General features: G+C 38.3%; 1 protein-coding gene across 1 annotated transcript; it reads right to left on the bottom strand.

The window, feature by feature from the left end:
• Positions 1–7,300: 7,300 nt before the first annotated feature.
• Positions 7,301–21,164, bottom strand: LOC109369428 (uncharacterized). Its single transcript, XM_085233192.1, has 6 exons — positions 20,317–21,164; positions 16,827–19,493; positions 13,802–13,899; positions 12,715–12,787; positions 9,018–9,152; positions 7,301–8,752 (listed from the first exon to the last, which is right to left on the bottom strand). Exons 2-5 carry the CDS (start codon positions 17,231–17,233, stop codon positions 9,110–9,112), a joined length of 621 nt encoding a protein of 206 aa, XP_085089318.1. The 5' UTR covers positions 17,234–19,493; positions 20,317–21,164; the 3' UTR covers positions 7,301–8,752; positions 9,018–9,109.
• Positions 21,165–24,654: the final 3,490 nt, after the last annotated feature.

Raw genomic sequence — 24,654 nt, 5'->3', positions numbered from 1 at the left:
CTAACTACAGCCTGAAATAAATTAGCATATTGTGCTAATATTATAGATGGAAAAGAAAAAGATGTCCTGAATCACTCAGGAACAGAACCCAGAGCTGCGTGCTCAAGTTTATAGCCCCAACCAAGAAGAACTGATATCAGACAAATGAAAATGGGATGTCAGACAGAAAAATTACAAAAGATTTTTAAAATCATATTATAATTCTGATAATTCTTATCAGACAAGAAAATAAAGTTGCTCGAGACTAACAACAGCTAAATTTTTTTACTCTATATTTTTTAATTCTCACTGGACCTTTGCAGTATCATTCATAACTACCAGGAATTTCTTACTGGCTACACTGATTTACCTATGTGCAAATCTAAAAGTGGAGAATATTTTACATAATGGCCATTAGAACTGGATCAGTCATCTTCATTATTAACCCTGTTTATGACTTAAAAGACTGGAATAACTGCATCTACTTTTCTTTAAAACATTGAGAGGGATATGGAAAAAAAGACATAACAGTTAAAATAATAAAAGTGTCTCTCTTCAAGTACCATTCCAATCTCTAACATATATATGATATATATATCATATATATTCCAATATCTATCATATATGATATATATATCATATATATATTGTTTATTTGTTTGGTAGTTTTAAATAGTAAGAGTTTGGCCTGCCTTTCCTCAGTGAATATCCTGTAAAATGCTTAATTTGTCACTCATTAATCATAATCTATCTTAATCTGATTTAGTATAGCCCACAAGATGTACAACAGCTTCTTCTTTGCAAAGCATCAGAGACTATTCCAGACAAAAATAATCCTTAATCTTTCTTCTGCCCTTGATGCCATTCATCACTTCCTCCTTACACTGGCAGCTTGTTTCACGTGCCTTCTTGGCTCTGCTATCTCTTTGACTGTCCTTTCACTGTTCCAAATATGTTTATAGTAGTTGATAAATTCTGGAATTTCAGAAGTTTCTAAAATACTGCAATCTTTATGCAATATATCTTGCTAATGCTAAAGTAAGTTATTTAAATTAATTTCCTCACGAATCCTTCAAATTTAATGGCAGAAGACGGCAGATGTTCTCTTATGAATAACCAAAAATGCATAATGAGTAATTTTTAAAATGCATTTTTTCCTACAACATACTGAATAAAATACCATTTTCAGTCTTCATAGATCTTAAAGGCTTCTTGCTTATACTAAATATACTTCTTATTTGCTGGGCAGTTCTGACTTTTTCAGTTCTATAAAAATTTTACTGCCGTCCTCATTTAGTAAAACTTAAATTTGCATAACATAAGAGCTAAATAGCAGAGTCATGAAGCAGATTCAGGGTACTCAGCTTCAATGCAAGCTTCCTCTGTGTACCTAAATCGAGATCAGGAAAGAACACTTGAATGATCAAGAGTATGGTTTACTCTCCCCTTTTGACAGTCACTATCCTTCCTGCTGCAAGCATGGTCTGTAGTGATTTTTCCTTTCAGATTTCTTTTAATGGGTCAAAGATTTTGGCAGTTACCTTCTGAATGTTTCTCATTCAGATACGTGCCCAGTCATGACATTACTGAATTAATTTTCTTATTTATGTAGCTCTGCTAGGTGATCTATAGGCACAGCGCCGGATGTACTTACATTTGCCCAATCATATTAGAGAACATTCACTTCTCAAAGAGTGTATTCTGAAGAAGAAACATTAAAATACTGAGAATAAAGTTGGCACAAAGAAGAAAAAAGGGAAAAGAAAATTACATGTTTTTTTTTAAAATTATTATTAGAACTTACTTTTTCTTTCTATACTTGTTGTAATAACTTAGCAATGGAATGCATATTAGCAGACGTTTTTTTAAACAATAGTCTTGGTGTTCCAAACCACACCAACAATGTAGAACAATCCAAGCAAAACATATTTCACAAAATCTTTTGCCAGCATTGTGCTAAACAGTTGTGTTAGAAGCATCTAACACTGAGTGTAAATCTGCTTTGGAAAGTAATCACACAAGCTCAACTCTTCTTCAATAAGTTTAATATATATTTTCTTTTATAAAATAAATTTCAGTCTGCTAACTCACAGCAAATTCAGCTAAGTCAGTATGGCCCTACTATGAGTTCAGCTGAAGCTCTAGGCCTAAGAAGCTGGGTGGAACAACTACCACTAATTAACTTCCAGGATTCTGTTGTTAATGAGAAAGGCATGAGAAGAACACTGATTCACTGACAGAGACCATAGTACTCAATGTGCTTGTGAATACAGAAAACAATATGTATCACCAAAACCTATTGCCACTTGATATAAAGACATTCAGAGAGAATACTCATGGTATCAATTATGTCTGCTTTATTTCAGAGTAGGAATCTTTTCTAAAGATTAAGATATACATATAACAATATGTTTTCTCCTGAAAAGTTTTAAAATTTGGAAAACTAATCCCACAGTTACAGTTATTGCTGGAAGGCATCAGCTCCATGGAACAGACCAGATTTACTGGTCTATTAAACTGCTATCTATTCTGTGTCCTATTTAGACCCATGGACTGTTTTCAATTAGTATATGTAAAATCTGACAGCATATGTTGTGCAAAACAACCTTGTCTGAGAAAGCTCCTTAGAACTTGTGCTAAAAAGTCTGCAGAATAATAGAATATCTGTAGTAAAGGCAAGCTTGAAGATATACCCCAGCAGTCATCATTCTGAAACTTTCTGAGGAAATTGTCAGAAGGCATCCTCCCCATTAACAAAATACATTGTATTTTGTATTGTATAACCACCACTCCACCAAAGGGAAAGGATCAGAACAAGAACAGTCAGTCTATGTGTCTCTTTTTCTACACAGCATGCAGTTTTCAGACATTTCAACCCTGTGGCTACTCACTGTACAAAAGCAAGATGGCTGCCTACATTCTTTGGGCTTCTCTACTGCAGTTAAATGGAGCACTGTCTGGACAAATGCAGAGGAAGAGCAGCAAGAAAAAAACTAAAGCATAAAAACACAACAAAGCAAAATTAGCAATTTTAGAACTCACATATGGAATATGGGGAAAAAGTCAGAAATTAGTTACATCCCTCATTAGGTTTTGCCTACTGGCAAAAATTTCATTGGCATTACCACTTAGTTTCATTAGGAGGAACTCTATTGGAAAAAAAGAAATAGATTCTTCTGCAATGCTTAACATCTTGTTAAATATAACATGCTGAGCAGATTTGGTTGAAAAAGTCCACGGATACATTAGCTTATTATTATTTAATGATTGAACTATGCAAAAATCAGCTACAGCCTAGAGGTCTGTCAACTGAAATTTAGTTGTAAACTCTTTCTTTAAAAAATTCTAAAATTCCTACACAAATAACAGCCACCATTAATTTTCACCAGTGACTGAACATAGGACCACTTGCTCCTACGGTTATAAGCCCAAAGTAGGAGCCATAGAAAGGGAAAATTGAGAACTGCCTCCTGGAATCTAGGATGTGTGAGGCTCCTTGCCAAAGGAAGCAAACAGTTGTGAACAAGACAGTTAGAAGAAGTAACCCCTCAATCACTCTACTCTTGTACAAAATTCTGTAGAGATGACAGTTTCCACCACTATTCAAGTTTCGAATTGCATTTTTTCTAAATTTGGTGCTCTATTTGCAGTGATGGTAAACTGCAAATGTTCAGCAGTTATGTGACACTCAGAATGCACGGCTACACACTGCGCTCCCCTGGCCTTCAGACAGCACTTTTTTCCATCGATCGGCTTGGACTTTCCCCACCTCTCTACAGCAGCACTCCCTTTCTCTCCTATTGCAACACTGCATAATAGGATGAAATCAGAAAAGCAGCAGTGATATCTGAAAATTATTTGCCATGGTTGCTGCTTATCATTTCCAAATATAGTTCTACAAAAGATAATTAGAGCAATGTCCTTGAAGATCCTCCATTTTGTCTAATTAGGTACTTGCTAGAGCTTCCAGTTGTATTGCTTATCTTTGATAAATATCCTTCCTAACCACAACGCTTCTATAATAAGAGCAACATCCTCTAAATGGGGGCTTAAGTCCAAAACAGTAAACAATCAGTAGAAACTAGGTGGTGACCAGCTCTCCTTAGAAAACCTATGTCCATACACGGACAAAGTGAGGAGGGGAGCACTTCCCAAATGACCACCAATGACCCTGCACATGCACAGAAGATTCAAATATGCATGTATAACCTTGTAACTGCAGTGATCTCATGAATATGTGATAGATAAGTGCGCCTTATGTATTAGATAGGTGTGTATGGAGAACTTTTGGATTACAAATAGTGGATAGTGCAATAACTTGGGTGCACTTGATTTGTGGAGATCACCTGTCTTACGCCCTGTGCAGAAATAAAGCAGTGACTCCTCTATAAACACTTGTCTTTTCCATGTGTTTTGGGAGATTTTGAAATCAACAACAACAGGATTTCAACTTATTTATGGTGAAAAAAGCACCTTACTAATTAAGAAACAATCTGTTGTTTTTATTTCCTAGTATTTTTCTGACACAGTTTGTAACCTCTCTTGCTAATAGGGGTGCGGTATCACTATACAGGTCATTTTCATGTTTTCATGTAGCATTTCAGTGATGCTGAAGTGTTGTGGCTCTGGAAGACAAGTTTAGTAGGTGTTACACTTCTGAGTTCATGTTGTTTCTGGCATTGCTATGATATTTTCCTCACCAACTCTAGGTTTAAACAAGCACTAATGGGAATGCAGACCCACAGTAATCTTAAAGGCTTCCTGTGGCACATGGCCTCCATAGGTGCAAAGGGACCCACCTGTACAGAGGTACAGGGGTGCCAGGCACCAGGCAGCACCAGCCTCTGAGCAGAGCTCTGTCTGTGTGCAAACAAACCTCAGGCTGTGGCCTGAGCTACCATTCTCTCTGTTTATGTTATATGGTCAGGCAGTTAAATCTTTTTTCTCATCATAACTAAAACTCAGGGCTCATTCCAAATGGCAAAGTGGAAATTATCAGCTGGGTTTAGGTTTCAACTCTATGCAAGTTGTGCTATACTTACAATACTAAACCAGTGCAGTCCCAGACAGAAGACATCTGCCTGATCACAGAAGAAATTGGTAAGTGGTTGAGCTTTACTTCCTCTTTTTTTTTTTTTTTTTTTTTTTTGTAATTTAAATTTCAGTGAGGGAGTTCACATAAACTCACTGCTAAATAAGCAATTTTCATCTTCCAGCTGTTTGTTAGATGTGCAAATGCAAGATCACATACACAAGGCCAATGCTTTCAAATTTAAATGTCACAAATTAAGCATATAGCTATGTAGCAAATCACATAGTAATTCAGTAGTTACTGAAATTTTATCCTGAAGTGCAGCGTAACTTTTTTTTTCTCTTCATAGAATTCCATAGGATTATAGAATCCTTTTCTAAGAACAGTAGCTTTTATTTCTAAAAAAAATTTTATTTTTCACATAATTTTTATTTTTCACAAGTGCACATAAAAGTTAAAAGCAAGTGTACCACAAAAGATTACATGTTAAAAGGCAAGTGGGCCCCAGATTTGATTTCCTTTAGTTTTTTAATTATTTAAAAACTGGTAATTCAATTTCTGATTATATAATCAGCCAACACAAATATAGATAACACAGCTGAGGGTCTTGTAGTGGAGAGACTACTTTGCACAGTGCTTAATAAGACTATAAAAAAAATACGAAAAAGTGCAATGAAAAATACTGTCAAATACTACAGAGGAGTTCATTTAAGGTGCATTTATAAACATTGAGAGTTATGGATGAAGTTTATGCTTGCATAACCACAAACAAAGAAGCACTTATGAATGTGTGTGTGCTTCCAACAAGAGGATGTTCTTCTGCCACTGGATGGGATCAGTACAAAGGACACAGACACCTAGTTAATGAAGTGAGTTTATCTTTACTTACATTTAAAGCAATAAAATAATAAGTAAAATGATACACCAAAAATAAAACAAAAGAAGGCAATGCACCAGACATTACTACATAAGATTAACTACAATGATTAAGAAAGACGCATCACCAATTGCCCCAGTACTTTACCATCATCCTGGTCTGCAGTCACTATGGAGCCCCAGTTGCAGCAAGGATTTGTAGAACCTTTCCTGGCAACTGGGAGGTCCTAACACAGTGCGCTCATTTGTAGGTGAGGGCTCCAAAATCACTGCAGGGGGTCTAGCTGTTATATAGTTGAATAAACAAGGTTACATAATTTCAAGTGCAGAAACATCTGATTCCATCCAAAGCCTGGCTCTAGGGCTCTAGGAGGAACCAAGAGAGTTTTTCTATCTATTTGAGCTTTAACCACATATTTCTCAACAAGGTCAGATGTCTGGTGTCATGGCCTTGCAACATGCCCCTAAATAAAGATACAATACTGGTTACTGTTACACAACAAGCATTAAACAGATCTTTATAGATTGGCATCAATATATATATGTTCAGGTTAAAACAGCAAAATAGATAAATATTGCATTGCATGTGCAGTATAGTGTTTGGTTGCCAGGTTCAACTAGAGGTCAACTTCATTTCAAGGCCTGTTGTTCAGGCTTTACTACCTCTATCAGTCCTTTGACCTAAAGATAAACCACAACCTTCATAATATATCTTCTGTTAAGTATAATTCTAGACATAGGCAAATTAGACAAAAAGGCCTCTCTTTTTGTGCCTCAGTTAACTTCTGCTCATTAGTCATGGCTATGATTTGCATTCCTTTTAAAACGTGTCTAATTAGTTGCATAAAACGGAATTAAACATGGAACAAAAATTAAAACAGTGCCTGCACAAAGAAGAAAGAAAAGTGCACGTTTAGTCCATGGTCCCCCTGTCAGCCTTGAAAACATGTCAAATTCCCAACCCTTCCACATCTGGATAGGTACATGTGCTAGCTTTCTCATTTATTTTATTATTTGTTTTACTGCTCTTCCATTGTCATCAATTTGTAGGTAACATTTGGATTCATTTAATGTTCTGCAAACTCCCCCTTCTTCTGCCACAAAACCACATGATGTTGAAAAATTGCATTTCTCATTTGAATGAATTGGTCTGCCAGAAGGTCAAGAGCCACGGACATTTGATTAGTTATTATTTCTAAGACAGTGGAGGACCTCCCAGCTGACAGGAAATGTTCTACGAATCTTCACTGTAATTGGGGCTCCGCAGCGACTGTGGATCTGGATGATGGTAAAGTATTGGGGCAATTGGTGATGCGTCTTTCTTAATCATTGTAGTTAATCTTATGTAGTAATGGTCTGGTGCATTGCCTTCTTTTGTTTTATTCTTGGTGTATCGTTTCACTTACTATTTAATTACTTTAAATGCAAGTAAAGATAAACTCACTTCTTTAACTTGGTGTCTGTGTCCTTCCTGTTCATTCTGTCCATTGGCAAAACAAACGCCTAGACTATTGAATTGTTTGTAATTTCTCAGCATATGCCAAAACAAAGCTGTCATCATTATCCATGCTTACTTGTGCAGGCTAGCATACTTTATAGCCTAGAGTTTGTTAGCCGTGTACCCTTACCTTTCGTGATGGTGAAGACACAATTCTGTAAACTGATTAAACAGAGCACCACAGTAATTTCTCAGCAGTTGGAATCATTTGATACAAAAAACCAGTATATCTGCACCCGAAGAATCTTTATAAATAAATAAATAAATAATGATTTGTATTATTAATTTTGAAGGATTTTAGAATTCAACTGTAAAACTGACACATCCACAAAATGATTGCAGTTCACTAAAACGTTAATAAAACTTCCTTGTTCTAAATGTAATAAGCGAAGACCAAATATTGTATATCTTAACAAACATTGAAAGCAATTCTGACACCACTGCAAGTTGACTTCACATTTGGAAAAGCTGTGATCCGAGCCCTTTCTATTTACCTAAGAACAGTTGCCTGCAGCTAGATTCTCCTCTATTCTGTATAATCATCATTTTTTTCTAAAACCCAGTTAAAGAAAGCTTTCCTTTATTTTAAAATAAAACTCTATTTTTGTTCTCTTTTGACAGGTCTGCAGCATTTTCACATGCCTTCTCATACTCAGTCTTCTGCTTGATCTTGGTTCATTGTGAGTTAAATAAATGCACAGTCATAATAACAAGAATCTGAAAGCTGTTAACCAGTTCAGCTTCCTTTCAGTTCCAGCCAATGTCATAGTAACACTGTGCAGCAGTATCCGAGGCTTTCTTGTTTTTCAGTGCTGGCATGACTTTATTTTTTAAGGTGGAAGAGCTAGAGTTTGACATCTGGGATCAGTCACCTAACTCAGTAAACTCAACAGTTGTTAAGTCTTTGCAGATCTTTGTTTTGCAGACCATAAACCACAAAGCTGAAGCATTGTGCAAACAACAGAACAAAAAAAGGCTGATAAATTTAAAATAGTGTTACCAGGATATCTTCTGACAGCTATTTTTATAAAAAGTAGTAAAAGATCGAAACTCACTTGTAGTCCAAGAATAATGATAGTTTTTATGACCTTTCTGTTTGAGCTGTTTGAATGGCCAGCATGTTTTCCTTTTCTGCAGTAAAAGCATAATTACGATGATGATTGTATGAACTAAAATTAAAACAATTCCAGCAAACAAATTAAAACAAATTCCAACAATTCTGGTGAAAATTTCCAGCACAGTTGGGCAAGAAGGTTCTTTTTTGATTATGTCTTCTGGTCTTTCTTGTATGCCTTCTCTTAGTAACTGACAAATAGCTTTAGGCTTTGTAATAACACAGGCACAAGTGATGAGGCAGTAGCGTTTCACTGAGAAAGTAAAGGACAGCACACATCAAGACACTGGTTAAGTACCATCAAAGGCAGAGTTCTCTTCCCATTTGCACCCTGTACCCCAAAGATCATCTAAACTACAAACTTCTCATTCTTCTCATTCAAGTGCTTGTACTGTGTAACAGATGGCATCAGTCACAGACATGGAACAGCAGAATAATTCATGGCACATGAGAAAATATTGAATGTCTTTCTTCATTTTAGAGTGTTTTCAGACTATTTTTTTGCATTAGCAACGTACCTGAAATAACAGAAATGAAATCAGCTGTATGAAGAGATGGTTTTACTACATTTTCTATATGCAGTAATACAAAGTATTTTCCTTCTGACGAATCAGTTGAGGGCACTCATGATTTGTAAAGCCAGCTCCCAGATCCTATAAAAGAAAATAAAACAACGATGCACAGTGCACAGTGCACTTTGCACAGTGAGCTTGATGCTATTTCTCCCCCTAACCACAAGGACAGTTAACAGCTACTCACAGTAAGAGATCTTTGGCTGCACACATTTGCTATCTGATTTTACTCCAATCTTTAAATTTGCTGTATTGGTTCTGTATGGTTAGAAGAGCATCATAGCAGAACCTGTAAAGTATATTCTCCTTCCATTCCCCCATTTTATTCCCCACCTTTTATTGCTGAACACAATATCATATATAGTATGAAACATCTTTTTTGGTCAGTTGGGATCAAATTGCCAACATTGTTTTGGTCACAAATCCAAAGCATAGCACCTTACAAACTCCTATGATGAAAATTGCGTCTATCCCAGTCAAAACCAGTACTGCAGTGAAATAAGCCTGCAATACAATAACCCAAATAGCTAAAATATTTTGGCCTCCAAAACCACAACTCTAGAATCTTTCACAAGTATTGCATTTACTAGATAACTAAGGTATATTCATGATTATTTATCTAGCACTAAGTATGACATAAGCTACTCTGAATGTTTGCTTGCTTTAAAATGTCCAAGTAGTTGATAGTTCTGAACAATGTTTATGATTTTTCATTTTATTTTATTTTTGTCAGTGGGGTATGATCTTTCATTTAAAGACAAATTGCCTTTGCCAATTTTGCAAACTGGACACTGTTTTTTCTTATCAATGTAAAAAAACAGCACATGCAAAAAATACAAATGTTATGTGCAGTAAGTCTTCAAAACTATTCTGCTGCAAGCATCTGTTCTCTATTGATGATTAGCTGTCTTGGGGTCTTGTATTCCTGGTATTTTCAGTGCCACCCCCAGTGTTTTCTTATTCTTATTTAAATGCAGGTGCTGAAGTGATTTAACTTACAAGATGAATTTGAGATAATCTGCAGTTAATTTTGAGCTTGATTTTCAGACATCTTCAGTGGATGCTCCTTGTATTTACTCATGACTGAAGAAGACTGAATTTAATACTTGAGAATATAACCAAAAGAAGTATTTCAGAAGCATTACTTTAAATGATCTTCATTTACAGTGTCAGCTTTTCCTATGAGAGCATCAGTTAAGGTAGAACTTACTTAGGTACACAAATACAGTTTAAGCATTTACAAAGAAGTAAGATAACCTGAGTGCCTGTTTTCAGAAGTCTGACAATAACTGTGACGCATGCTTTCATTTTGCCCATAGCTTTTTGCTGCTGAAGTGTTAGCCATAGGATACCACAAACATGTTTCCTGGCTTACACAGCTGCTTCTGAGAACGCAGTAGCCAATTTTTATTACATCTAAAGACCGACTGTTGTTCTCCGTAAGTTAACAGTAAACTGTAAAGAAGAGAACTAGGTATAATTTCTGAATTGATAAAATTGTGTAGCTAGGTTTTACATAATTAGTCAGTAGCAGAATACTTCTGTATATGTATGGTAAATATTGGGATGGGGCATAGTCAGCATCTCCTTACTGAATCAGCATGGTGCAAGAAGGTGACATGTAACCTCTGTAATACATGTGATCTTTGAGAACATGGAGATAATATAAACATGCTTTGAAATCTTCTACATATGCTGCAAGAAGTTTGGGTAAAAACACATGGTACAGGAAATTTATTTTTATAAATATAGTTGGGACAGACATTGCAGGTGCACTTGAGTTTTTGCATTGAGGGAAACCAATAAATATATATGTATATATGTATACACAGCAGGTATTCCATCTTCCATTTATTGCCTAAAGGAATGATCTTTTTTTAAAATATAGACTGAATATGCAGAAAACTTCTATTGCTCTTGCTAGAATAGGCAGAATAGACTGTAAAATTAAACCACCATTTCCTGTGGTTGTCAGGGGCACTAGAAAGTCAACTTTATATGCATAAATAACTATATATATGCTTTGCTTAGTCATTTGTTCATCAGTTGGTTCTTTCCTATGTATAGGCAAACTGAAACGGTAGTTTAAGTTTCTTATCTGCAGTTTAGATCTGTACACTCAATTAGATGAGAACGCAGGCATGTTGTAAAATTTCAGTTCGTGAATTTTCACAGCTCTTGTAATGGAACCGTAGGGCCTATTCATGTCAGCCTCTTCCTCCAACCACTCAAGCACAGCTTCAAGCCCACTGCAAGCAGCAGCTGTACACACTCTTCAGTAATACTACCTGGCTCTTAATGGGAACTTCAGTTCTGTGCTTAGGAATAAGCTGGCTACTAGGAGATAGAATACAAAAACAGAAGGATCATTAAGAAGAAATTATCAGAGTCATTCCCAAGGATTGAGGGGTGCTGGTTGACAGAAGGCTTAACACAAGTCAGTATGTCCTGGCAGCCAAGAGGGCAAATCACATTTTGGGGTTCACTGAGCACAATACATGCAGCTGGTCAAAAGTTTTAGGCCACCTTTAAGTTGTTCTCATTCAGTAGACTACTCAACTCACAGAATAACCAAGAACAATATTAGGATCATCCCAGCAGACACCAAGAGATAGATTACTCTAATTTAGCAGTTTCTCTAACACTTCAGGGGCTTCACCATAACAATTCCATTACACCTTATAATATCTAGACTGCATATCACCCAATGCCATAATTATGTTTTTCTAAGAAATCCTAGGAAATTATTCTAGGAAAATTTCTGATTTGCTGGGAAATTTTCTATAGCCCTTTGCCATAAATGAAGAATGTTCCTGGTTAATGTATTTTCTATGGAACCTAGCATAGAATAAAAGCCTTCATCTTGCAGATTTTCCTATCTTTCAATGCCTTAAAATTTTCAAGACAGAATTAGATAGAAAGTGAAACCTATTCCTGCATGAGCATTGTTCACTATACACGAAGCTAAACTTCACAAGCATCTCAGATTTCATTTGGAGTTTTTAATCTGACTATCAAAAGAAGTAAACCTCTTCAGTTTTGGGACACGTATATGTATACATATATGCTAATGTATACATACGTATATTCAAATACAAATACACTTATAAATACGTGAACATCCATACTTCCTGCTAAAGCAATGGCCTGTCCTCCACTGATGCAAAGGGGTTATTGATGGTTGCAATGGAACAAGACTGGGTGGAGATGGAATTTTAGGAATTCACACTGAGTTTTATGTCCCAGTTTAACTTGGGCTTACGAGACAGAATGCTCATAACTAAAGGTAACATTTAATAAGATAGGTCACATTCAAAAGTATCTTGGTTTTGAACAAATAATCAATTCCAAAATTTATGAATATCATTTGGAGAAGTTTCACAATTAAAAAAAAAGAGTATAGGAACAAAGTGAATTTAAATTGTAAGAATGAAAAACTTCTGGAAGATTTGATAATTATTATCTTACTTCAGCAATATTTGAAGGCAAGTATGTAATCAAGTCTTGGGAAGCTGTTTTTTTTTGTTTGTTTGTTTTTTGTTTTTTTAAGAGGTAGTATCTATTTCCATAGCACAATCACTCTGATCTCATAATTACAGAAATATTATATAATTTGATTGCACACTGAGAAAAATTATCCTACCTTGTATTTTGCCTCTGTTGAAACTGGAGTAGTTCATACTTATGTGCCTGTCTTTCTGTTAATATACTGCTCACTGTAGGAGAAGGAGCAAAGGAAATTAAAGGGAAGCTAAAATAAAGAAGTTATTTAAAAAAAACAAACAAAATGCCTGGCATATCTTTACATATTTAAAATGCAGATCCTTCTCTAGGCCTTTACAACGTCTTTACAAAACCTACATTAAATCAGAACAATAACAGCAATAAATAGATCCAAACATTTTTATTAATCTGATAACCTCATAGCTATCATAGGGTTGCTATACTTGTCTGACACTTCATAGAAAAAGTAACAAAACTCAGATTCTCTTAGTTTAAATGTAATGCTCTTGATTATTGTGTTAATGAGAATCCCTGCTAGTAGCTAGGGCATATTACACACAATGGTGCTGCTCTGATACACTTTCACTGAAAAGAGAATACATACATTCACTGTCCAATTTTGTATCAATATTTGGGAAGGAAACTATCGCTATCTCAATACTCTTTGGGTTTCCAATATGTTTTCTTGGATTCCTGCCTGGAGATTTTATAAAAACCCTTATTCTACCAGGTAGAATACAAAAAAAAAAAAAAAAAAAAAAAAAAAAAAAAAAAGTACTTTTTTCTGTCATTTTTAATGGCATGAATATTTATCTATCCTTAGGTTAATTAGCTCAAAGACTTCAAAACTTTTTCAAAATTTTCTTAGAAAAGCACAAAAATGTTTAGAAATAAATCATCTTTCATAACACAATATTAAGCAATATGCGAAAGAATAGGGAAAAGAATACCCAGTGGGAAAAAGGTTGAGTGATTCTTACAAAGTCACAGCATTCAGTAAGGTATGCATAGATAAGCAAGATGAAAGATGTGACTGAGCAAGCACACCTCTGGAATCAGCACTATCCATTCTTATTAGTCAGCTCTTTGCATCATATCTAAGATTGGATCTTTGCTATTTTTACAGAGTAATACAGCTTTCAGTTTTTTTTCCAGGGAAGAACACCTTCTAAATGATGTAGAAATAAAGACATACAAATAACAAGAAAATTGAAGAATTAACTCACCTTTAATGAAAAATTCCTCCCTGGGATTCTCATCGTCATTTTCCAGAATTTCAAATGCACACAGTGAATTTTGAATGTGGAAGAAAAATAAAAATGGCCTGGAAAATGTATGTGAATCAACCTTAAAATCTCTATATATTCTTAACAAATTTTGTGTCAAGTCATAGATTGACAATGAAGTAGATGTCTATGAAAGTCCTGAAAAGTTAGCTGCCTTGCTTTGTTCATGCTCACTACCAGTGGCAACTGTGCACTCAGTATAGAAGACAGCATCCAACTAACAGGGATATCTGGCCCAGAAAATTTTTGTGTACACCACAAGGGCACTGTGTAAGACATGCATGCCATCTTCTCCAACTTGCCCTAGAAAGCTCCTCCTTTGCACTGGCCACCAGAAATTTGCAAACAAAATTTCCTTTTGCTGGTTCCTCTACCTAAGCATATCTTGTGGCTATCTGTATGCACAACGTAAGCTGAATCTGACTTACACTGCTACAACACAATGCATGTTGCTGACATTTCTCACACTGTGCTTGTGGCCTGGAAGGGGCTGCATCATGCTTTCAGCCAGACACCAGAGCTCTGGTCAGGTTTGGGTACTCTTTGATATTATAAGAAATTAGGGTAATAAAATTATTTTGATTGATGGAACAGATTTCCAATTCTAAACATATCTCAGAAAAAAGTTATTACAACTTTAAAGAAAAAATACCCAATGCAACGTGCTGCTTATCACCACGAGCTGGGTTCACAATTGTCTGTACCCTGCCTATCACAAGGTAAGGGCAGAGAGGATGGGGGTCCTATGTCTGTCATGCTCTTGTTCAACTGATTATCAGAATGCTGTTATTTCAAGATGTCTGCTATGAGTGACAGTGAGTAAAGACTGCAGTGCTGGTGAGAAGTGCAACACCATGAAGCAGCCTCTTAGCAAGATCCTCCAAGCAGCTGCTACAGACATTAAAATTAGTAATAGGAAGCAACAACACGTGAGTTAAGATGGGCACACGCTGAGGCAGCAAGCAGGCCTTTTCAAAGCAGTGTATTTGGTATGTAATTGAGGTTTGCTAGGTGTGCTGCAAACTCAGGAAGTGCAATTTGCACCTCCTTGTGCCAGAAACTGAATGAGTCAGATTCATAAAGCTTCAATTTTAGCTTTCCTTCGGCCTCCTCATTATTCTGACTAATGTGATGTTATCAGAGCCTAACTGCGGTAGAAAATGACCACACACACCGCATAGCCTCAAGGCTACAGCATAGCCAGGATGGTACAGAGCTCGAACACCCACAGATCGCAGTGGAGCAGCTGCAGGCCACTCCATCTAACTGTAAGCAATAAGTTATTAACTGCACTAAAAACACACACACAGTGAAAAATGTGAACACGCTACTGCTATCAAAGCATCAGAAGTCATTATCACCTTAATTTTTAGGCATTAAAATTGATACATCTTAATGAAGCCAGAAGTTCAGAGAGAGCTACACAGATATTAAAAAGCTAGTAAATCCCCTGAAACAGCCAGCAACTTAACATGCAGACCTAGCTCTCTAAACATAATAAACAAAAATATCCAGAAAAAATATTCTGCATCGTTAGGGCCCAAGGTGCGTACACTGCAGGACAAGCGTTGCGCATTAACTGGTTGTGGACTGTATGATAACCAGTAATGAAACCTGTCTTTCCTGAAAGCCTCTGGGGACTTTATTGTGTGTTTTCATCATTAGCGTATACAAGAATCCAGGCTTCTTTACAATTTATCCCATTATTTACTATAAATAAAGCATTTCATAAAGTACTTTCTGTTGATGCGTAGGAGATTTGTTTTTGTTTCTAAGTGAATTTTAGTAAGTGGCAAATGAAACTAAGGGTAAAATTAGTTAAAATAATTTAATGTTAGAAAGATTTATTAGCTGTTTGTTTTCATCGTGCTCTCCCACAGAAAGCATGATTTGGCAATCAGCTGATGAATTTCCTTACTGATCTTGTGTAAGGCAAAACCCTGGTCTGACAAATGATATGGTGAGAACAGTTATCTGAACTACTAAGAGCTTCTGGCAGAATCAGGCCACGGGGCTCAATTCTAACGCTACAAATGGTAGGGAAGCTATGCAGTTGGCTATGGAAAGAGTAAGATTACATTTAGTTCTGTTCTGTGGCTGAAAATGAAGACCCCATCATTTCATTTAGTATTTGTACTAGTTAACCCACAACATTTTTTTTTTCTTAAAAAGTGAGGATAAGATCAGCGGTGAGACCCAGAAGCTTCCCCAAGTCCTCAGAAGAACTGCAGGGAGCAAGATTGTGGCCATTTAATTTGACATAAAGGTCAGACATACACTGCCTATGCTGTATTCTATATTCTCAGAATAGAGCAGGTGACAGCGAGAGACCCACTGCTCTAACGGCTGCCAGGTGTATTTCAGCGAGTACTGAAACCACAGATAGTCTCCTAAGACTGATGGGAAGCACCAGAGGTTCTGAGGCTTAATGCACGCAGCTTGTAACCCCTTCAGAGGCCCAGGATTATTATTACCTGCCTACCAAGCACTGCCTGCTCTTTGGGTCAAAAAGTCACCAAAATGGGAACAGAGAACTACCTCATTATTTCCAGTCTTCTCAGCAGTCTGCTCCGAGAGTGACTGCTGCCTTCTCTGTGACCTAAATGGTATTGTTTGTGCAACAACATGTTTGTAATAATCTGCAAAGCACTACCAATTGTGTCTACAGAAGATAGTTAGTAAGCGTTCACAGCTGTTCTGCAGTGCAACAACCTTGTATGGAATTCCAACGATAGAGACATTTGCAACACTGCCCTTACTTCAATCACATACGAAAACATCGGTAGTAAAATTAATATAGAAAAATTTTTAAATCGTATTCAGTAGTTTGCTACTTCTGAAGAAGCACCATTTTCAGAGGGGTTTTGTTTAAAAGAAGCATTAAAAAGCTGGGGATCGTTACTAAATAATTCAACGAACGTATCCAGGGACCACGATTCGAGTGCGACTCGAGTCCGGGCCGCACCTCTGCTGAGTGCTCGCACAGCCGCCGCCGCGTGCCGCCGTCCCGGGGCGCTGCCTGCACGCAGCCCGGCCCGCCGGCCTCTGCCGCCGCCATGTCGCGGCCGCGAGGGCGGGGCGCAGCAACTCCCGTTGTGGCGAGGGGAGGCCGCCGTCAGAGCTCACGCCCGTTTCCCTGCGCTGAATGTCTGGTTTGAGGTGGTTCTGTGTTTGCTGGGAGCAAAACAAGCCCTCGCTCTCAGCACGGCTGCAAGGAGAGCGGAGCCGCTGCGGGGAGAAGCAGCTCTCCTGGCAGCCACGGGAGGAGAGGCAGTGGATTGCAGGAGCCGTACTGGGCTTGTGGGCCTGAACATGTGGTGGCTGTTCCTTCCAGACAGCCTCAATAATGCTAAAAGTGGATCCTCGTAACATTTCTGTTATGTTCCTGTTAATAAGTAAATCGTAAATACAAACTCAGGGAGCCGTCAGGTCACATGACAGGAGCTACATGTCTACGACCCTGTGCCGCCTTAAAGCAGATCTCCAGAAGCAGGAATGTGCTGCCTAAGCCTGAAAGAAGGTCAGTGCAGCTGAAAAAATAAATTAACTCAATGTTAGCAACACGGTAATTAGGTGAAAAACCTTTATAGTTCATGAACATGAAGTGGCTGGAAGAGTGTCAGTGCTCCTAAAATGAAGATGAGAAAGGTTAAGAATAATTTCCTTTCTTGGCAGCTAAGAAAGCTGTATTAAAAGCAAATTTGTGGTCCATATTAAATACAGCCTCAAAACTGATCAGTAGTTTAAGTTAGGAAATATTTCTCTGAGAGAGTGGTCAGGTGCTGGAACAGGCTGCCCAGGGAGGTGGTGGAGTCACCGTCCATGGGGCTGTTCAAAAAACATTTAGATACTGTACCAGAGACATGGTTTATTGGAAAATATTGATGATAGACGGACAGTTGAATTGGATGATCTTAGAGGTCTTTACTGACCTTGGTGATTCTATGATTCTATGGTAGCAGCAGTTGCCACGATCCACGTGCAAAATTTAGATTTACTGAACCTCATGGGTTCACCTGCGCCCACTGCTTGAGCCTGTCTAGGTCTCTCTGGATGCCATCCTGTCCCTCGAGTGTGTCAGCTGCACCACACAGCTTGGCGTCATCTGCAAACTTGTGGGGGATGCACTCAATCCCACTGTTGATGTCATCAATGTCACTGATGATGTTAAAGAGTCCTGGTCCCAGTACTGACTCCTGAGGGACATCGCTTGTCACCTATCTCCACCTGGACATCGAGCCATTGATCACCACTCTCTGGGTACAATCTCACAACCAGTTCCTCAACCACTGAGTTCCTCCACCCATCAAATCCATATGTTTCCAATTTGGAGAGAAGGATGTTGTGTGGGCCAGTGTCAGAGGCCTTACAGTAGATGAGATAGATGACATCAGTGACTCTTCCCTTGTCCATTGATGCCATCATAGAAAGCAACAAGGTTGGTTGGGCAAGACTTGCCTGTGGTGAAGCTGTGTTAGTTATCCCATATCACCTCCTTCTTTTCCATATGCCTTAGCATAGCTTCCAGGACATGCTCTATGATCTTCCCCAGCGCTGAGGTGAGGCTAACATGTCAGTAGTTCCATGGGTCATCCTTTCTAACCTTCTTAGAAATGGGTGCCGTATTGCCTTTTTTCCTGTCACCAGACTTCATGTGCCAACCACGACTTTTCAGATATCCTTGAGATTAGCTTAGCAACTACGTCAGCCAATTCCCTCAGGACTCTGGGCTGCATCTTATCAAGACCCTTAGACATACAGATTTTCAGGTTCCTCAGGTGGTTGTGAACCTGATCTTTGCTTACAGAGGGAGGGACAATGCTCTCCTAGTGCCCATCTTCAGAACCATCTGCTTGAGGGCTATGTCTAGAGCAGTCTCTAGTGAAGACTGAGGCAAAAAATTTGTTGAATCCTTCCGCCTTCTCCTTGTTCATTGTTACTGGCCAGCCTGTGTTGCTCACTGAGGGAGGGTAATCCTTGGACTTTCCTTTTCTGGTTGATGTTTCTAACAGAAAACTTTATTATTCTTTTCACGTGCAAGCTCTTGTCCATCACTGGCAAAAATGCATGGCACGTGGTGGTGACAATGTTGAAAAACAGTGTTTTGTCGTTAAGAATTTTCTCTATCAAATATTGTGCTCTTTGTATCTGATGTAGTTTCCATGGAAATAAATAAGAGGCATTACTTTTCGAACAACCTATGTATCTTACATAGGTTTCACCCTCTTCAGAGAAGCAAAGTTCCTGTGCTGCTTACAGCAGTTACAACTTAAGTGACTCATTGCTCCACAGAGTTGTGTTTCCTTGGGGCCACACCTCATGGAAGAAAATAAAAGCTTTTCCTCCTTGGTGAGAGATCCACTTTCTATGAGTACTTGAGTGAGACAGTGGCAACCCAGAACTGTCATCCAGCTGCTGTTAAGTAACTTTGTTACTCTTTCATGTGGCAAGAACAAGAAACACACAAACCAAAATTAATATGAATTAAAAGTGCTGACAGTGACGCACTTGGTGAAAAGCAGCAATGTAGGTGCAGAAAGCCCCTCTCCCTACAAGGTGCTTGTAGGCTGTGAAGTTAATTACATACATGTTTCCTGTTGGATTCCTTTGGATTGGCATCTGCTGTACCCACCTGGGTGAAGTTTTGCATGGCAACAAGAAAGGGAAAGAAAAATATTCATTGAGAAAGTAGGATATTAAAACCAGAAAAGAAAAAAAAAAACATGCTACAAAACAGCTCAGAAGCAGAATAAGAAGAACTTTGCACTGAAAACTGTAATCTAGTCAAGAAACGGTGGTCTGATTATTTTGGAAATTAGAAGCGGAGGAATTTTAGGCACACTTTGGGAAGTTTAGTCAGTAGTATACAGGAGGTATTTTCTACTCCCCTACTTATAGACTTAGTCCTGTGAATCATTACTTACATGAGCAGTTTGCACTTACATATAGTTTGCTGGGAAGATGTTTATGGTGTTATTAAAAAATTGTTTATTGGGAGACTGACACAAATCAGTAGATTGGAACATCTGATTCTGAGAAAGACACGTATAAATTGCATCCAAGTACACTGGCCGTCTCCTTAAAATGAACATCAGAAATACTGCAAGCATTTGGATTAAAATGAAGTTTATCATTTGGGCATGTGCTTTTTGTATTTAGGATCAAACTGGCAAATACAAACATGCAAGCTGCCCCTATGTTCAAAAGCATGCTGCGTATTACTTCTGGGATGAGGACTTCTTTTTAGTATCAGCTGCTGGACCTTTTTTGTTACTTAAAAATGCATCTAGATATTTAATTAATGTCATTTAGGATCACTTTAAAAACAGTGCACTTGCAGAAAAAAAAACATTAATATCCCATAACAATAGTATTCATATAGCACTTATGCCATACAGTAAACAAAGTAGCATACATTCTTGTTGAGAAAAGCTTTCAGCCTCTGGTTGCATTACCTGATGTTACAGATGCAAAAGAAAAACAACGATGTTCTAATCTTCCACTAGAGGGCGGGAGAGCATCTTTTGTTGCTAGGCAGATTCTGGGGAAAAAAAAAAAAAGTCTACATCATTAAAGCAATAAGGTCAAATTTGAAAAACAGGAGAACAATTTAATTCATCGTATTACCAGAACCGATGTAATTTCTAAAATATTAAGGCATATCTGAAATTTAATTGCTGCTAGGTTACTTCCTACAATCATTAGAAGTGAAGAATGAACACAAATAAATTTTATGTGCATGGACAACCACGTTTCAATTATTTTTTTCCCTTCTTTTCAATGCACAGTGCTGATTTCTTCAGACAAGAATATTAACAGATAAATTAAAAAATCTAAAAAAAAATACATAAATATAACAGAAATGGTAATATTGAAATCAGCTACTAACATGAGAATGATGCATGTAATTTCTTTTGGAAAGTGAACACAGCACACCTAGTAGCTGCAGGACTGCAATAGAAGCTAATAATCAAAGGCTGAAACTCATTGGAGAAAGGTACTGGGAGAAGGGTAAGAAGTGTTCTGGGAGGTGTTCATGTGTAGATTGGCATAGAGATAATTTAGCACAACAAGTTTAATTGACTTCAAAGTTTGCAAATTTTTCTTTATGTGCTGAAAAATGGACAAACTAAAAACAGAGCAATAACTGGTTGGTGTTGTTACGAGTTTCTGTTTACTGCTCAAGAACTAAAACCCAACAGGGAAACAACTCAAGCCTATTATAGATTTCATTTTTAATTTTATGAAATTCTAACACAAAATACATCTATATTTCTGTTCTATACTCCTTAAACTCCTGAGGCAATTTAATAAAGATTGGAAAATGGTGGTACAAGGATCACATTCCTTTCCCCTGTCTCTGTTAAGTAGAAACTATAGATATCGGAAACACGAATGCTACATAGACAGACAGACGGAAAGAAAGGAAGAAAGGAAGAAAAGCAAACAAGTGGCAGCAGCCTCTATCCTGGACACATAACATCAGCCTTTGTACACATAGCTCTGGCTGAACTCTCACAGCAATTTGTGCTGCAAGATCTCTTTTTTTTTTCTTTTGCCCTCGTACTCCAGCCCTCCAAACCAGCATGTGCAGCTTCAGAGACTGTAATAGCAGCAAAGCTTGGAAGCAGCAAGAACACCCATGGCAGCTTCTGTCAACACCAAAATATCTGGCTGAAATGCTGCTGAGGGTGACCTTAGGAGATTCATCCCACATCTGCAAACTGAGTAAATTACATATTCTAAAACTTGGCTAAAATATTGATAGCACTCATTTCAGTGTAGGACAGCGTACGCATCTCTCCCTTGCTCTGTCTGTGATCATTGCTTACTTCCTCTTTTCTCATGTGTCATAATATTCTTGCAGTTCTTGCGTTAAAAATAAAAACAAACCCAAAAACTTTTGGTAAGATATTGATAGATATTGATAGATAGTTTTATATACATCAAGTTATTAAAAATCTGATGTTAGAATTTCATAAAAGCTATGGTATTTCATGAACTGTTTATTTAAAAAAAAAAAGGCAATGCTTTGGCAGAGTGCTGCAGGGAATAGGAAGAAAAATAGAAATTGCACAACTAAAACCTGTCTCAGAATAACTCAAACATAAGCACAAATACTGTATTACATACTATTTTCAAACTGTTTACAGATCAGGAGGTTCTTTTGACCTATGAGTCTGTCAGGATAAGGATAAAGAAATTGCAACCATGGTGATTGTATGATTGCAGAATGAACCTAGCAGTTTATTTAGAACACTATGCTTAATTTGCAGTTGTGAGAGCAACTTTTTCGTTTTGGATAAGACACAAGTAAAACACTAACTTAGGTACTACATTTCTATACTGAAAATTTAGAAAGCTACTGCACAGAGATGAATACTGTGATTTGAATCAGCATGAAGGACTAATCCCTGGTATCACTGAAATCAATAATTTATATAAATTAGTTGAAGCTAACTTGATGCTACTGGAGCTTGCAGTTGATTTGGTGCATTTTCAGCAAGTGCAGCATACAGTATTCACGGAATGCTCTGAGATTTCTTACCATACACAGGTTTGACCCAGAGGAGGAAGCAACCACAGCACAACTGTGAGTCATATCACAGGGCCTTTGTGTTCTTTTTGCTATTATGATACTTGTGATGTTTAATGAACTGCAGCCACTCCCTTGTGCTCACATTTTAAACCAGAAAAGCCAGATATCTGCATGTGCAAAGCATGTTAGTGTCACAACAGCAGTTAGGACTAACAGAATTTTTTTGTATATGACAGTTTATTTTTTCTGCTCAAATTGCAACTTGGATTGTTAATTTTTAAAGCTGAAACTAATTAATTCCATTCAAAAAGAAATGGAAATCCAACCCTATAAAGAATTCCAACAGAGCAAGGAAGAATTCTGAACACACACTGGACTTCACTGCACATGTGTATTAGATGCACATAATACACACTAATTAACCTGCAAGATCTTTTTCTAACAGCAGAATATGTACTACATTATTTTTCAGTAAACAAAGTATTTTTGTACCTTGTATCTTGGACATACATGTTTTAAATAGTCTTATTGTGGGGCTATGTCAAAGTACTTCTATGGAACTCTCTGAACTGGGTTAGAGTTTATTTTAGAAGCAGAAGCCACCAGGCCTACACTTGCATTTACAGTGTTTCCTGTCAGCTCTCTGGGCTTCTTGTCCATCTCTGTGTCCTTTTCCTATTCCTTTTGTCCCTTCATTCTTGCTGCTCTACCCCAGCGGTAGCAGGAAGAACTGGGCACCAACTCACTGATTTTGGAACAGCAATATACAGTTCTGCTGAGGGTATTTTTAATGTGAATCGCGGCAAAGCACTGATGAAATAGCCATGCCATTTGAAATAGCCATCATCCTGTCTTTTTAATGCAGTTCAGGAAGTTTTCCCACAAATATCTCACAGGAGCACAGCCTCCCTTAAGGATCTAAGAAAATTGTACAGGAACCCCTGTACATTTTTATATACATCCCAACTCCATTACATATAGAATCACAGAATCATAGAAACACAAGGTTGGAAACAACCTATAAGATCATCCAGTCCAACCATCTTCTCACTACCACTGCTACCACAAACTAAACAATATCTCGCAGCTCCTCATCCAGATGCCTCTTGAACTGCCAGGGATGGCAACTCCACCACCTCCCTGGGCAGCCATTCCAGTGCCTGACCACCCTCTGAGAGAAAAAGTTCTTCCTCATGTCTAACCTAAACCTCCTCTGGTACAACTTGCAGCCATTTCCCCGGGTCCTGTTCGTTGCCTGGGAGAAGAGGCCAAACTCCTCTTCACCCCAGCCTCCCCTTCAGGAAGTTGTAAAGTGCAATGAGGTGTCCCCTGAGCCTCCTCTTCTCCAGATTAACCAATCCCAGCTCCCTCAGCTGCTCCTCTTAGGACTTGTGCAGACCCCTCACCAGTTTCGTTGCCCTTCTCTGGACACGCTCCAGGGCCTCCATGTCTTCCCTGTAGTGAGGGGCCCAAAACTGAACACAATACTCAAGGTGCGGCCTCACCAGTGCTGAGGGAGATGATCACCTCCCTGCTCCTGCTGGCCACACTATTTCTAATGCAGGCCAGGATGCCATTGGCCCTCTTGGCCACCTGGGCACACTGTCAGCTCATGTTCAGCCGAGCATCAACCAACACTCCCAGGTCCCTTTCCTCTTCACAATCATCCAGCCACTCATCCCCAAGCCTATAATGCTGCATGGGGTTGTTGTGGCCAAAGTGCAGGACCCGAGACTTGGCCTTGTTGAAGCTCATCCCATTCACCTCAGCCCAGCGATTCAGCTTATTTAAATCCCTCTGAAGGGTCTCCCTACCCTCAGGCAGATCCACACCACCTCCCACCTTGGAGTCATCTGCAAACTTACCGAGGGTACACTCAATCTCCTCATCTAGGTCATCAATGAAGATATTAAACAAGATGGGCTCCAGTACTGACCCCTGGGGGACACCACTTGAAACGGGTCACCAGCTGGACTTAACTCCACTAACCACTACCCGTTGGGCATGGCCCTCTAGCCAGTTTCTTACCCAAAGGAGTGTATACCTGTCCAGACCATGGGCAGCCAGTTTCCCCAGAAGAAGCCTGTGAGAGACTGTGTCAAACGCTTTGCTGAAGTCTAGGTAGACTACATCAACAGCCCTTCCCTCATCTACCAGTCTGGCCACCCAGTCATAGAAGGAGATGAGGTTGGTCAAGCACAACCTGCCTTTCGAACCCATGCTGGCTGGACCTGATCCCCTGGACACCATGCAC

This window comes from Meleagris gallopavo, chromosome 11 (assembly GCF_905368555.1).
Source record: "Meleagris gallopavo chromosome 11, MGAL_WU_HG_1.1, whole genome shotgun sequence".
Classification (NCBI taxonomy): Eukaryota; Metazoa; Chordata; class Aves; order Galliformes; family Phasianidae; genus Meleagris; species Meleagris gallopavo.
Note: the sequence above shows the minus strand (reverse complement) of the source record. Positions and strands in the feature narration are given on the sequence as shown.